Here is a 16,909-nt window from a genome sequence, read left to right as displayed (position 1 = left end):
TAATGGACAAAGTCAATGCCCAGTACGCATTACCACAACAGTTTCCGAGTCCTTGGGTGTCCAATGCTTTCCCACGTCCATCGTCTTTCCTACATTTTAATGACACTTAAGAAGGCTGGGAAACATACTTACATTGGCTGGAACAACATTTCACAGGTTTTCAAGTCATGGATGACCCCTTGCAGCGGTCATTGTTTATGTCTTGGGCCTCCCCAGACACATTCTTTCTTCTCTGCAAGTTGGCACCCTTTTCCGATCTTGTGGCTCTCTTGTTCCAGGAGATAGCCTTTTGCTTACAAACTATTATTCAGAGCACTACCATGTGATCGCCTTTCAGCTGGAGTTCCACCAGTGCCATAAACAGCCTGGTGAATCATGTCATTCCTAGGTCATGGACTTGCAGGGTCTCAGCCGTCGATGTGATTTTACATGCCCCTTGGTTGTGGTGGCTGATGTGTTGGCATGCGGCATTGGGGCAGTCCTTGCACATCGGAATACCGATGGCTCAGAACAGCCCATTGCTTAAGCATCTAAGAACAGCCCATTGCTTATGCATCTAAGACGTTAACCCCAGTACAACGGAACTACTCCCAGATTGAAAAGGAGGCCCTGGCGATTGTGTTCACCGTCCAAAAATTTCACATCTATCTCTTTGGTACAAAGTTCACCCTCCTGATGAGCCATAAACCCTTGTTTATGCTTTTTGGGCCCCACTCTCGCCTTGTAGAGAGGGTGGCTCAATGTCTCCAGCACTGGATGTTATTTTTACAGTATTACACTTACACCATCTAGTACAAGCCCACTGCCCACCATGCTAATGCGGAAGCTTTGTCACATCCCCCAGCAGCTCCCGATCGTGCGTTTGACCAACAGGAGGTCCTCTGCTTTCACATTTGATTCTGCCCACTGGGAGGCGCTGGACAGTCTGCCTCTTATGACTGCTCACATTGCCATGGCTACATGCCGAGACCCTATCTTGGGGCAGGTTCTCCGCTACATGGCCCACGGTTGGCCCTCCTACATTACTTGTCGGATGCGGACCGACTTCTGCCCCTGGCGCCGCCTGTCCCAAAGGGTCCCCTTGGTCAATGATGTCCTTCTGTTGGCCCCAGAGTCGGATGCCCATTGGGTGGTTGTACCTTTGGATTTTCGACATCACATGCTCAGTTCATTACACCCTGGGCACTGGGGTATATCCCACATGAAACTTTTGGCTCACCGACATGCGTATTGGGCCAGCATTGATGGTGATATTGGCCATCTGGTCCGCGGGTGCACTGTGTGTGCGCGTCGCCAAGCAAGTACCCCTCAGTCATTCACACTGTGGCCTGTGGCTCGACGGCCCTCGGATCGCATCCATCTCGCTTCTGCGGGCCCGTTTTTGGGGTCCATGTGGTTACTTATCGTTGATGCCTACTCCAAATACCCATATGTCATCTGCATAGAATCCACCACCACAGAGGCCACATTCACGGCCCTGGCTCAGGCTCTCACCATTGAGGGCCTGCCTCACATATTGGTCTCTGAAAATGGCCCCTAATTCACGGCATCCTCCTTCCAAGACTTCTGTCAGGCCAACGGTATCAAACATATCCATAGCCGCCTTTCCACCCTTCCTCCAATGGCGCAGTGGAGAGGCTTGTCCGCACATTTAAGCAACAATTGTCAAAGGTGGTTGAAACATCTCCAACCACTTTGGCCCTCACCCTGTTCTTGAGCACATATCGCAACCCCCCCCCCCCCCCCCCCTTCCAATTGATGGACATAGTCTGGCAGAGCTCCTCCATGGGCAACAGCCGAGGACCTTCCTCCATCTGCTGATGCTGTCATCCTCCCACCCCTGTTCCCGGCCCTCTCAGCGTTACACCCCCGGGGTGGCCACGTGAGCCCGTGTGTATGGGAGCAAGGCGGGTTTGACTCCCACTATGGTCATCGCGGCCCATGGGCGGCATGTGACGTCAGTGTAGACGTTGAAAGGGTTCGAGTGCCACCATCATAACCAGCTCTGCCCATGCAACCCCAAGGGACTCCTGCCGCCGCTTCCTCCTACACTACCTTCTTCAGGTACAGACATGGTCCTCGAGTCACTACCACTGCCCTCGATTGCTGCCTCCCCGCGAGCCTGCCGCCAGCGCTCCCCACCCCTAGGTCGATCAGAGGCACCCTCCGATGCCCTGGCTTCTTGGTCAGCCATCATGGACACATTGGGCATCCATTCCTCCCCAACAACAGCAGTTGACAAGCCCGGGTCTTCTCCCATCTGCTGACCATCGCGGCACCGTCCAGTGCGTTTTTGCCCCTACGCGCAGGTTTCAGGGGGAGAGATCTGGTACAGAGTGCCGCGGCATCAGACGGCATGGAACTCAATGACCACTAGAGGTCTCTGCAGCAGTCACGCCATAAACCGTGGCTGGGCACACTCCTGGGCCAAGTCTAACGTGATGGCACCACTGTGGTGCACGTGGTCCTAGTGGCCAATAACGACATACCCTGTTGTGTATTTAGGCAGCTGCCTCTCACTCAGCAAGGCAGTCTAGTATTCGCGTTGAGTCGGTTGATATCTTGCTTACAGACATCGTGTATACGTTGCCTGTGCTTACTTCCTGTTTATGAGTGGACATTGTTTTGATTTCATTAGGTTATCTCTTGCGACCCAATTGGTTAATACTTTGTTGTTGATCTTGGTGTTATGCTCAGTTGTCTGTCATTGTGCTTGTCGTTACATTCACATTCGTCTGTCTTGTTTGTTCGCGGGCCGCTCCCGTTTGGTCCTGCCACATTTTCGTTAGCGGCAACCCCGTGACCGTTCCTGTCGCGGTTACAGCAGTTTCATCATTGGTGCCAATGTAATCTCCGCTAGCAATGGGCACTACTACACGAGTACTTCTTTCGCAGCCAATTGCTTTCCTGATGAGTTGGTGGGGAGGCTCGCGTGCCTCAGCGATACATATAGCCGTACCGTAAGTGCAACCACAATGGAGGGGTATCTGCTGAGAGGCCAGACAAATGTGTGGTTCCTGGAGAGGGGCAGCAGCCTGGATGATTGACTGATCTGGCGTTGTAACATTAACCGAAACAGCCTTGCTGTGCTAGTACTGAAAACAGTTGAAAGCAAGGGGAAACTACAGCCATAATTTTTCCCAAGGGCATGCAGCTTTACTGTATGGTTAAATGATGATTGCGTCCTCGTGGGTAAAATATTCTGGAGGTAAAATAGTCCCCCATTCGGATCTCTGGGCAGGGACTAGTCAGGAGCACATCCTTATCAGGAGAAACAAAAGTGGAATTCTACAGATCAGTTCGTGGAATGTCAGATCCGTTAATCAGACAGATAGGTTAGAAAATTTAATTAGGGAAATGGATAGTTTAAAGTTAGATTTATTGGGAATTAGTGAAGTTCGGTGGCAGGAGGAACAAGACTTCTGGTCAGGTGAATACAGAGTTATAAACAAAATTAAATAGGTGTAATGCAGGATTAGGTTTAATAAGGAATAAAAAAATAGAGGCACGAGTAAGTTACTGTGAACAGCATAGTGAATGCATTATTGTAGCCAAGATAGACACGAAGCCCACGCCTACCATAGTAGCACTAGTTTATATGCCAACTAGCTCTGCAGATGATGAAGAGATTGAAGAAATGGATGACTAGATAGACGAAATTATTCAGATAGTGAAGGGAGACGAAAATTTAATAGTCATTGGGGAATGGAATAGGAAGAGAAGGAAAAGTAGTAGGTGAATATGGAATGTGGGTAACGAATGAAAGAGGAAGCCACCTGTAGAATTTTGCGCAGGGAATAATTTAATCAAAGCTAGCACTTGGTTTAAGAAGGTGTGGCAGGGGGCGAAAGACATTCTGGAGGGCTGAACAGAAGGCCTCTCCAGTTTATCTGACGAACTGGTTTCAGGCTCTGTCTCAGGCTGATACTGATCTTCGGCCAGACATGGCTGCTTGTCCTGTTCCAGAGGTTGCCCCTCAGTCTGCAAGATCCGGGCGGTCGCAGAGGGTGGGCTTACTGGTAGTTGGGAGCTCCAACGTCAGGCACGTAATGGGACCCCTTAGGGATATGGCAGCAAGAGAGGGGAAGAAAACCAATGTGCACTCCGTGTGCATACCGGGGGGAGTCATTCCAGATGTGGAAAGGGTCCTTCCGGATGCCATGAAGGGTACAGGTGGTTGCTCATGTCAGCACCAATGATGTGTGTCGCTATGGATCGGAGGAAATCCTCTCTGGCTTCCGGCGGCTATCTGATTTGGTGAAGACTGCCAGTCTCGCTAGTGGGATGAAAGCAGAGCTCACCATCTGCAGCATCGTCGACAGGACTGACTGCGGACCTTTGGTACAGAGCCGAGTGGAGGGTCTGAATCAGAGGCTGAGATGGTTCTGCGACCGTGTGGGCTGCAGATTCCTCGACTTGTGCCATAGGGTGGTGGGGTTTCGGGTTCTGCTGGATAGGTCAGGAGTCCACTACACGCAGCAAGCGGCTACTCGGGTAGCAGGGGTTGTGTGGCGTGGTCTGGGCGGTTTTTTAGGTTAGATGGCCTCGGGCAAGTACAGAAAGGGCAACAGCCTCAAAGGGTGCGGGGCAAAGTCAGGACATGCGGGGACCAAGCAGCAATTGGTATTGTAATTGTAAACTGTCGAAGCTGTATTGGTAAAGTACCGGAACTTCAAGCGCTGATAGAAAGCACCGAAGCTGAAATCGTTATAAGTACAGAAAGCTGGCTGAAGCCAGAGATAAATTCAGCCGAAATTTTTACTAAGGCACAGATGGTGTTTAGAAAGGATAGATTGCATGCAACCGGTGGTGGTGTGTTTGTCGCTGTTAGTAGTAGTTTATCCTGTAGTGAAGTAGAAGTGGATAGTTCCTGTGAATTATTATGGGTGGAGATTACACTCAACAACTGAGCTAGGTTAATAATTGGCTCCTTTTACCGACCTCCCGACTCAGCAGCATTAGTGGCAGAACAAGTGAGAGAAAATTTGGAATACATTTCACATAAATTTTCTCAGCGTGTTATAGTCTTAGGTGGAGATTTCAATTTACCAGATATAGACTGGGACACTCAGATGTTTAGGATGGGTGGTAGAGACAGAGCATCGAGTGACATTATACTGAGTGCACTATCCGAAAATTACCTCGAGCAATTAAACAGAGAACCGACTCGTGGAGATAACATCTTGGACCTACTGATAACAAACAGACCCGAACTTTTCGACTCTGTATGTGCAGAACAGGGAATCAGTGATCATAAGGCCGTTGCAGCATCCCTGAATATGGAAGTTAATAGGAATATAAAAAAAGGGAGGAAGGTTTATCTGTTTAGCAAGAGTAATAGAAGGCAGATTTCAGTCTACGTAACAGATCAAAACGAAAATTTCTGTTCTGACACTGACATTGTTGAGTGTTTATCGAAAAAGTTTAAGGCAATCGTAAAATGCATTTTAGACAGGTACATGCCGAGTAAACCTGTGAGGGACGGGAAAAACCCACCGTGGTTCAACAACAAAGTTAGGAAACTACTGCGAAAGCAAAGAGAGCTTCACTCCAAGTTTAAATGCAGCCAAAACCTCTCAGACAAACAGAAGCTAAACGATGACAAAGTTAGCGTAAGGGGGGCTATGCGTGAAGCGTTCAGTGAATTTGAAAGTAAAATTCTATGTACCGACTTGACAGAAAATCCTAGGAAGTTCTGGTCTTATGTTAAATCAGTAAGTGGCTCGAAACAGCATATCCAGACACTCCGGGATGATGATGGCATTGAAACAGAGGATAACACGCGTAAAGCTGAAATACTAAACACCTTTTTCCAAAGCTGTTTCACAGAGGAAGACCACACTGCAGTTCCTTCTCTAAATCCTCGCACAAACGAAAAAATGGCTGATATCGAAATAAGTGTCCAAGGAGTAGAAAAGCAACTGGAATCACTCAACAGAGGAAAGTCCACTGGACCTGACGGGATACCAGTTTGATTCTATACAGAGTACGCGAAAGAACTTGCCCCCCTTCTAACAGCCGTGTACCGTAAGTCTCTAGAGGAACGGAAGGTTCCAAATGATTGTAAAAGAGCACAGGTAGTCCCAGTCCTCCAGAAGGGTCGTCGAGCAGATGCGCAAAACTATAGACCTATATCTTTGACGTTGATCTGTTGTAGAATTTTAGAACATGTTTTTTGCTCGAGTATCATGTCGTTTTTGGAAACCCAAAATCTACTCTGTAGGAATCAACATGGATTCCGGAAACAGCAATCGTGTGAGACCCAACTCGCTTCATGAGGCCCAGAAAATATTAGATACAGGCTCCAGGTAGATGCCATTTTCCTTGACTTCCGGAAGGCATTCGATACAGTTCCGCACTGTCGCCTGATAAACAAAGTAAGAGCCTACGGAATATCAGACCAGCTGTGTGGCTGGATTGAAGAGTTTTTAGCAAACAGAACACAGCATGTTGTTATTAATGGAAAGACGTCTACAGACGTTAAAGTAACCTCTGATGTGCCACAGGGGAGTGTTATGGGACCATTGCTTTTCACAATATATAAAAATGACCTAGTAGATAGTGTCGGAAGTTCCATGCGGCTTTTCACGAATGATGCTGTAGTATACAGAGAAGTTGCAACTTTAGAAAATTGTAGCGAAATGCAGGAAGATCTGCAGTGGATAGGCACTTGGTGCAGGGAGTGGCAACTGACCCTTAACATAGACAAATGTAATGTATTGCGAATACATAGAAAGAAGGATCCTTTATTGTATGATTATATGATAGCGGAACAAACACTGGTAGCAGTTACTTCTGTAAAATATCTGGGAGCATGCCTGCGGAACGATTTGAAGTGGAATGATCATATAAAATTAATTGTTGGTAAGGCGGGTACCAGGTTGAGGTTCATTGGGAGAGTCCTTAGAAAATGTAGTCCATCAACAAAGGAGGTGGCTTACAAAACACTCGTTCGACCTATACTTGAGTATTGCTCACCAGTGTGGGATCCGTACCAGATCGGGTTGACGGAGGAGATAGAGAAGATCCAAAGAAGAGCGGCACGTTTCGTCACAGGGTTATTTGGTAACCGTGATAGCGTTACAGAGATGTTTAGCAAACTCAAGTGGCAGACTCTGCAAGAGAGGCGCTCTGCATCGCGGTGTAGCTTCCTCGCCAGGTTTCGAGAGGGTGCGTTTCTGGATGAGGTATCGAATATATTGCTTCCCCCTACCTATATCTCCCGAGGAGATCACGAATGTAAAATTAGAGAGATTCGAGCGCGCACGGAGGCTTTCAGACAGTCGTTCTTCCCACGAACGGAACAGAAAAGGGTGGTAATGACAGTGGCACGTAAAGTGCCCTCCGCCACACACCGTTGGGTGGCTTATGGAGTATAAATGTAGATGTAGAATCATGAAAGAACGTTCTACATCTACATCTACATGGATACTCTGCAAATCACATGTAAGTGCCTGGCAGAGGGTTCATCGAACCACCTTCACAGTTCTCTTATTATTCCAATCTCAGATAGCGTATGGAAAGAAGGAACACCTATATCTTTTTAATACAAGCTCTGACTTCCCTTGTTTTATTGTGGCGATCATTTCTCCCTATGTTGGTTGGTGTCAACAAAATATTTTCACATTCAGAAGAGACATTTGGTAATTGGAATTTTGTGAGAAGGTTCCGTCGCAATGAAAAACGCCTTTCTTTTAATGATGTCCAGCCCAAATCCTGTATCATTTCAGTGACACACTCTCCAAAATTGCGCGATAATACAAAACATGCTGCCCTTCTTTGAACTTTTTCAGTGTACTCTGTCAGTCCTATCTGGTAAGGATCCCACACCGCACAGCAGTTTTCTAAAAGAGGATGGAGAAGTGTAGTGTAGGCAGTCTCATTAGTAGATTTGTTACATTTTCTAAGTGTCCTGCCAATAAAACACAGTCTTTGGTTAGCCTTCCCCACAACTTTTTCTGTGTGTTCCTTCCAATTTAAGTTGTTCGTAATTGTAATTCCTAGGTATTTACTTGAATTTACGTCCTTTATATTTCTATGATTTATTGTGTAACCGAAGTTTAACAGATTCCTTTTAGCACTCATGTGGATGACATCTCACTTTTCATTATTTAGGATGAACCGCCAATTTTTGCACCATTCAGATATCTTTTCTAAATCATTTTCCAATTTGTTTTGATCTTCTGATGTCTTTACTAGTTGATAAATGACAGTGTCATCTGCGAACAACCAAAGACGGCTGGTCAGGTTGTCTCCCAAATCTGCCAGGGAGTTTCATATCAGCGCACACTCCGCTGCAGAGTGAAAATCTCATTTTGTCTCCCAAATCGTTTATATAGGTAAGGAACAGCAAAGGGCCTAAAACACTACCTTGGGGAATTCCAGAAATCACTTCTGTTTTCCCCAATGACTTTCCGTCAATTACTACGAACTGTGACTTATGACAGGAAGTCACAAATCCAGTCTCATAACTGAGACAATATTCCATTAGCACGCAATTTCACTATAAGCTGCTTGTGTGGTACAGTGTCAAAAGCCTTCTGGAAATCCAGAAATTCGGAATAGATCTGAAATTCCTTATCAATAGCACTCAACACTCATGCGAATAAACAGCTAGTTGTGTTTCACAAGAACGTTCTAAACCCATTTTGACTGTGTGTCAATAGACTGTTTTCTCCGAGATAATTCATAATGTTCAAACACAATAAATGTTCCAGAATCCTGCTGCATATTGACGTTAATGATATGGGCTTGTAATTAAGTGGATTACTCCTACTACCTTTCTGTGCAACTTTCATCGAGCGAATGATTGTGTATGATTGTCAAGTATGGAGCTAATGCATCAGCGTGCTGTGAAAGCATACCTATTTGGTATACAGTTTGGACCAGACGACTTACTTTTATTAAGTGATTTAAGTTGCTTCACTACTCTGAGGATATGTACTTCTACGTTAATCATGTTGGCAGCTGTTCTTGATTAGAATTCTGGAATATTTACTTTGTCTTCTTTTGTGAAGGCATTTCAGAAGGCTGCGTTTAATAACTCTGCTTTGTTAGCACTGTCTTCGATAGTATCTCCATTGCTATCGTACAGAAAATGCATTGATTATTTCTTGCCGCTAACATACTTCACATATGACCAGAATCTCTTTGCATTTTCTGCCAAGTTTTGAGACAAAGTTTCGTTGTGGAAACTGTTATAAGTATTTTGCTTTGAAGTCCGCACTAAATTTCAAGCTTATGTAAAAATCGCCAATCTTGGGGATTTTGATTCTGTTTAAATTTGGCATGTTTGTTTCGTTGTTTGGCAACAGTGTTCTGACCCATTTTGTGTACCAAGGAGGATCAGCTCCATCGTTTGTTAATTTATTTGGTATAAATCTTTGAATTGCTGTCAATATTATTTCCCTGAATTCAAGCCACATCTGGTCTACACTTATATCATTAATTTGGAAGGAGTGGAGATTGTTTCTCAGGAAGGTATCAAGTGAATTTTTTATAGGTATATTTTTCGTTTATTTTTGGAAGATTTGTGGGTTACAATATTCAGTCTCACTGTGACAACCCTGTGTTCACTAGTCCCTGTATCTGTTTTGATGCTGGTTACTAACTCAGGATTATTTGTTGCTAAGAGGTCAAGTGTGTATTCACGAGCGTTTTCTATTCCCATGGGCTCATGAACTAACTGCCTGAAATAATTTTCAGAGAGTGCGTTTAGCACAATTTTGGATAATGTTTTATGCACACCTCCTGAATTAAACATGTAGTATTTTTGCCAACACATCGAGGATAAATTAAAGACACCACCAACTATAATTGTATGAGTCTGGTACATGTTTGAAATTAAACTCAAGTTTTCTTTGAACCTTTCGGCAACTGTATCATCTGAATTGAGAGGTCGATAAAAGGATCCAGTTATTATTTTATTCCAGTTGCCTACAATGACCTCTGCTCATACTAACTCACAGGAACTATATACTTCAATTTCGCGACAAGATAAGCTACTTCTAACAGCAACAAATATGCCACCGCCAACTGTGTTTAGCCTCCTTTCGGAACACTGTTAGGTTCTTCACAAAAATTTCAGCTGAGCTTATCTCCAGCTTTAGGCAGCTTTCAGTGCCTATAATGATTTGAGCATAAGTGCTTTCTATTAGCACTTGGAGCTCTGGTACTTTCCCAACACAGCTACGACATTTTACAACTATTACACTGATGGTTCCTGTATCTACGTTCTTCCTGTGTAGTATACTTGGAAGATGCCTGGAGACACTGGAAGCTTTCAGATAGATTATATAACGGTAAGACAGAGATTTAGGAAGCAGATTTTAAATTGTAAGATATTTCCAGGGGCAGATGTGTACTCTGACCACAATCTACCGTATTTACTCGAATCTAAGCCGCACTTCTTTTCCGGTTTTTGTAATCCAACAAACCGCCTGCAGCTTAGAATGGAGTGCAAAGTAAGCGCTAGTTCTGAAAAATGTTGGTAGGTGTCGCCACAACTAACTTCTGCCGTCAAATATATGTCGCGCTACACAGGTATGCTTTGGAGGCACAAAGATAAATACTGGCGTCAAAACCTCTGCGGCAGTAAATAAATTAAAAGGTAAAAGAATGTAAACATTATGCCATGTAGTCTTTCATGTTTGCTGCTATTTCATTTAAATCCTGTCTGCCTAATAAACTACGAAACTAGAACAGCAAACGCGGAAGAATATACATATCCTGTCATGTTTATATTCGTATTATTCTTATGCTGAATAGTGATACAGTCAGAAACTAAACACGGCAACTGACTAGATTTTTAAATCTAAGATGACCCAAATTTCTGGGCAGAATGTAACGTACTAAAGAGTCGTCTGCAAAGATTTTCAAATGGAGAAAAATTTTCGCTAAACTCTCGTTCAGAACATCATCTATCATACGCAGTCTATTATTTGGTTCTTGCTGATCATTATCAAAGAAAGCAGCAGTTTAAGCAACAACAAATAGCAGACTCTCGCCATTGTTTCGCTTATGAGACAGTTCCTCTCTTTTTTTTTTCTTTTTTTAATTGTAAGCCACGGTAGCGCGCACAAAAGCAAGTCTTGCCGTGAGCGGCGACAGGTCGTAAACACGCATTATCAGAATGTAACAAACAATGCATGACACAGTACAATAATGCATTTTCAGCTTAGAGTGACATAAACACCTATAACAAAGAGAATGGCACTTATCAGATCAAAGCAAAATAAGCAATCGATTCAAACCAGACGAATCACGCGAAAAAGGAAGGGTACCCGTATAAATACGGACGGAGCGCCTGACACATAACAATGGCTACCTGGTAAAGCTTAACTGTTAAGCTTACGACTTGAACCAAACTACTGTAGCTGTATCTTCATCTATTCGACCTCGATTGTTTTTTATGTTACAATGGACCAACTGTTTTTCGATTTGGAGGGGCGGTCTAAAACTTTTCTCTCACCTTGAATTTCGAGTCTCAAATTTCAGGAGCGGCTTAGATACGGGAAAAATTTTTTTACTTGATTTCGAGTCTCATTTTTCGGGTGCGGCTTAGATTCGAGTGCGGCTTAGATTTGAGTAAATACGGTATTGGTTATGAACTGTAGATTAAAACTGAAGAAACTGTAAAAAGGTGGGAATTTAAGGAGATGGGACCTGAATAAACTGAGAGAACCAGAGACGTTTCAGAGAGAGCATTAGGGAATGATTGACAAGGACAGGGGAAAGAAATATGGTAGAAGAAGAATGGGTAGCTCTGAGAGATGAAATAGTGAAGGCAGCAGTTGGTAGAAAGATGAGGGCTTGTAGAAATCCTTGGGCAACAGAAGAGATATTGAAATTAATTGATGAAAGGAGAAAATATAAAAATGCCGTAAATGAAGTAGGCAAAATGGAATACAAACGTCTCAAAAATGAGATCAACAGGAAGTGCAAAGTGGCTAAGCAGGGATGGCTAGAGGACAAATGTAGGGATGTAGAGGCATATATCACTAGTAGTAAGTTAGATACTGCCTACAGGAAAATTAAAGAGACCTTTGGAAAAAAGAGAACCACCTATATGAATATTAAGAGCTCAGATTGAAAACGAGTTCTAAGCAAAGAAGGGAAATCAGAAAGGTGGAAGGAGTATATAGAGGGTCTATATGAGGGCGATGTGCTTGAGGGCAATATTATGGAAATGGAAGAGCACATAGATGAAGATGAAATGGGAGATGTGATATTGCGTGAAGAGCTTGACAGAGCACTGAATGAAATAAGTCAAAACAAGGCCCCGGGAGTAGACAACATTCCATTAGAATTACTGATAGCCTTGGGATAGACAGCCATGACAAAACTCTACCATCTGGTGAACAAGATGAATGAGACAGGCAAAATACCCTCAGACTTCAAGAAGAAAGTAATAATTCAAATCCCAAAGAAAGCAGGTGCCGACAGGTGTGAAAATTACCGAAGTATCAGTTTTAATAAATCATGGCTGCAAAATACTAAAACAAATTCTTTACAGACGAATGGAAAAAGTGGTAGAAGCCGACCATGGCGGAGATCCGTTTGGATTCCATAGGAATGTTGAAACACGTGAGGCAATGCTGACCTTACAGCTTATCTTAGAAGGTAGGTTAGGAAAGACAAAACTACATTTATAGTATTTGTCGACTTAAGGAAACCTTTTGACAGTGCTGACGGGATTACTCTCTTTCAAATTCTGAAGGTGGCAGGGGTAAAATACAGCAAGCAAAAGGCTATTTACAATTTGTACAGAAACTGGATGGCCGTTATAAGAGTCGAGGGGCACGAAAGAGAAGCAGTGGTTGAGATAGGAGTAAGACAGGGTTGTAGCCTATCCCGATATTATTCAATATGTACATTGAGCAAGCAGCAAAGGAAACAAGAAAAATTTGGAGTAGGAATTAAAATCCAGGGAGAAGAAATAAAAACCTTGTCAGAGACAGCAAAGGACCTGGAAGAGCAGTTGAATGGAATGGACAGTGTCTTGAAAGGAGGATATAAGATGAACACCAACAAAAGCAAAACGAGGATAATGGAATGTAGTTGAATTAAATCGGGTGATGCTCTGGGAATTAGATTAGGAAATGGGACACTAAAAGTAGTAGATGAGTTTTGCTATTTGGGAAGCAAAATAAGTGATGATGGCAGAAATAGAGGGGGTATAAAATGTAGACTGGAAATGGCAAGGAAAGCGTTTCTGAGGAAGAGAAATTTTTTAAAATCGAGTGTAGATTTGTGTGTCAGGAAGTCTTTTCTGGAAGTATTTGAATGGAGCCTATCCATGTCTGGAAGTGAAACATGGACAATAAGGAGTTTAGACAAGAACAAATAAAAATTTTCATAATGTGGTGCTACAGAAGAATGCGGAAGATTTGATGGGTAGATCACCTAACTAATGAGGAGGTACTGAATAGAATTGGGGAGAAGGGGAATATGTGGCACAACTTGACAAGAAGAAGGGATCAGTTGGTGGGACATGTTCTCAGGCATAAATGACTTGAGTTGTGAATAAGACAATCTCCCTCTCTCTCTCTCTCTCTCTCTCTCTCTCTCTCTCTCTCTCTCTCTCTCTGTCTCTCTCTCTCTCTCTCTCTCTTTAAGTGTTCATTCCTTATTTCTTCACCACAAGAATTATTAATGTGTATTTTTTATTATGCTTCTGAAATGTTTTTACCATTTAGGTATCAAAGCAAGCTACTTGAAAATTAGTATGTGGATAACTATCAGTCATTTAAAATACAGTAAGTTTTATGTATTTCTTGCCAAATTTAGTCCTTGGAGAACAACATCCAAAGTCACTGAATCAGGTTGTATCAGAATAATTTTAGAATTTTGCCCCTCCCTGGAAAAAAATCTGTGGATGCCCATGCTGTGTGATAAGGTATTTGGAGAAAGTTTTCATTTTTTGTAGAAACTGTAATGAAAATGTGGGGCTCTGTTCAGTTGAACTTTCCAGTACAACCTGCTTCAGTCTCCATTGTCACCTCTGGTATGTAGTCAAAATCTTACTCTCACTGGTATGATCTCTTGAACAGGTCCAAAGTGCCTTGTTGATAATCCGAGTATCAGGTGTTACTAACTGAGAATGTGACAGAATTTAAAACTTAGTAAATGGATCTTTCTTTAACCATACCAGATGAGGAAAGTTGCTACTTACCATATATCAGAGATGCTGAGTCTCGATAGGCACAATAAAAAGATTCACACACTCATAGCTTAAAAAGATTCACACACTCATAGCTTAAAAAGATTCACACACTCATAGCTTTCGGCCATTAAGCCTTCATCACCAGTAGACACGCACGCACACACACACACACACACACACACACACACACACACACACACGCACACTCACACACACACACACACACACACACACACACACAACTTGCACACACGTCTGCAGTCTCATACACTGCGAGAAGCAGCACCAGGGCATGATGGGAGTGGCGACTGGCTGTGGGGGAGGGGGAGGGATAGTATGCTGGGAGTGGCGGACAGTGAAGTGTTGCAGTTTAGATGGAGAGCAGGAGAGAAGGTGTATATTTTCGTTCACTTATAATGTATAGTATTACATTTTGGCGTAACTGTTCCTATTCTGAAAGAGTATTTGTGGCTCAGAAATGGGTGGTTCCATAAAAAATTTCATTAGTTACAATATAAAATATGAGAGATGATACTAGAAACATAAATTCATCAGATTTTTTGATGCCTGTACTATCTTACTGTTCATTACACATATGCTGCGGTGCATTTGTTGCAGGTATATTCAACCTACATGTAAGAGTTGAGTATTTGTTCTTCATTGGAAGTCAGTTGGTAGCACTTTCACCAACAGGAAAAATTGGTGTGTGGCATGCAATGACACAGCACTGGCAGATTCAGGATGTAGTGCCAATATCGTCCTTTGATACTGCTGGATCATTTCTGCTGCTGGGGTGCAACAATGGTTCTATCTATTACATAGGTAAGTATCAAATGCCATCTGAAATATTAGTTGTAACATTGAATGAGACTTATTCTACTTGAATTTAATACTTACTTTGCATCTACAATACTAAGTGAGTTCTTGTGCTTTACTACAGAATCTAAAGAAGCACCTTTGCATACTTTTGACCCAGTGAAATGTTTATGTAGCCCTCCTCAGTAGCCACAACTTGACATCATTACCCATTTGTAGTAGATTCACTTTCCAAAATATCTTTGTGGGAATTAGTCATTGAGTTATATCGGCTGGTATACCAAGAATCAACATTGAGAAAAAAATATGTATTTGTGTAGAGTCAAATATAAAGGGCAAATCCAAAAATTGAAAAGTGTCTCTGCATTCGAAACTTCCTGGCAGATTAAAACTGTGTGCCCGACCGAGACTCGAACTCGGGACCTTTGCCTTTCGCGGGCAAGTGCTCTACCAACTGAGCTACCGAAGCACGACTCACGTCCGGTACCCACAGCTTTACTTCTGCCAGTATCTCGTCTCCTACCTTCCAAACTTTACAGAAGCTCTTCTGCGAACCATGCAGAACTAGCACTCCTGAAAGAAAGGATATAGCGGAGACATGGCTTAGCCACAGCCTGGGGGATGTTTCCAGAATGAGATTTTCACTCTGCAGCGGAGTGTGCGCTGATATGAAACTTCCTGGCAGATTAAAACTGTGTGCCCGACCGAGACTCGAACTCGGGACCTTTGCCTTTCGCGGGCAAGTGCTCTACCAACTGAGCTACCGAAGCACGACTCACGTCCGGTACCCACAGCTTTACTTCTGCCAGTATCTCGTCTCCTACCTTCCAAACTTTACAGAAGCTCTTCTGCGAACCATGCAGAACTAGCACTCCTGAAAGAAAGGATATAGCGGAGACATGGCTTAGCCACAGCCTGGGGGATGTTTCCAGAATGAGATTTTCACTCTGCAGCGGAGTGTGCGCTGATATGAAACTTCCTGGCAGATTAAAACTGTGTGCCCGACCGAGACTCGAACTCGGGACCTTTGCCTTTCGCGGGCAAGTGCTCTACCAACTGAGCTACCGAAGCACGACTCACGTCCGGTACCCACAGCTTTACTTCTGCCAGTATCTCGTCTCCTACCTTCCAAACTTTACAGAAGCACTTCTGCGAACCATGCAGAACTAGCACTCCTGAAAGAAAGGATATAGCGGAGACATGGCTTAGCCACAGCCTGGGGGATGTTTCCAGAATGAGATTTTCACTCTGCAGCGGAGTGTGCGCTGATATGAAACTTCCTGGCAGATTAAAACTGTGTGCCCGACCGAGACTCGAACTCGGGACCTTTGCCTTTCGCGGGCAAGTGCTCTACCAACTGAGCTACCGAAGCACGACTCACGTCCGGTACCCACAGCTTTACTTCTGCCAGTATCTCGTCTCCTACCTTCCAAACTTTACAGAAGCTCTTCTGCGAACCATGCAGAACTAGCACTCCTGAAAGAAAGGATATAGCGGAGACATGGCTTAGCCACAGCCTGGGGGATGTTTCCAGAATGAGATTTTCACTCTGCAGCGGAGTGTGCGCTGATATGAAACTTCCTGGCAGATTAAAACTGTGTGCCCGACCGAGACTCGAACTCGGGACCTTTGCCTTTCGCGGGCAAGTGCTCTACCAACTGAGCTACCGAAGCACGACTCACGTCCGGTACCCACAGCTTTACTTCTGCCAGTATCTCGTCTCCTACCTTCCAAACTTTACAGAAGCTCTTCTGCGAACCATGCAGAACTAGCACTCCTGAAAGAAAGGATATAGCGGAGACATGGCTTAGCCACAGCCTGGGGGATGTTTCCAGAATGAGATTTTCACTCTGCAGCGGAGTGTGCGCTGATATGAAACTTCCTGGCAGATTAAAACTGTGTGCCCGACCGAGACTCGAACTCGGGACC

At 43.9% G+C, this 16,909-nt stretch overlaps 1 protein-coding gene across 1 annotated transcript in view; it reads left to right on the top strand.

The window, feature by feature from the left end:
* Positions 1-16,909, top strand: part of LOC124613142 (BTB/POZ domain-containing protein KCTD3) — a 263,811-nt gene that overhangs the window by 83,718 nt on the left and 163,184 nt on the right. Inside the window, exon 6 of the mRNA XM_047141760.1 lies at positions 14,783-14,986. Within this exon, the coding sequence (XP_046997716.1) occupies positions 14,783-14,986 (204 nt within the window). The remainder of the gene's footprint in view (positions 1-14,782; positions 14,987-16,909) is intronic.

The sequence above is a fragment of the Schistocerca americana genome, chromosome 4 (genome assembly GCF_021461395.2).
Source record: "Schistocerca americana isolate TAMUIC-IGC-003095 chromosome 4, iqSchAmer2.1, whole genome shotgun sequence".
NCBI classification, from domain to species: Eukaryota; Metazoa; Arthropoda; class Insecta; order Orthoptera; family Acrididae; genus Schistocerca; species Schistocerca americana.
This window is presented reverse-complemented; position numbering and strand designations above follow the sequence as displayed.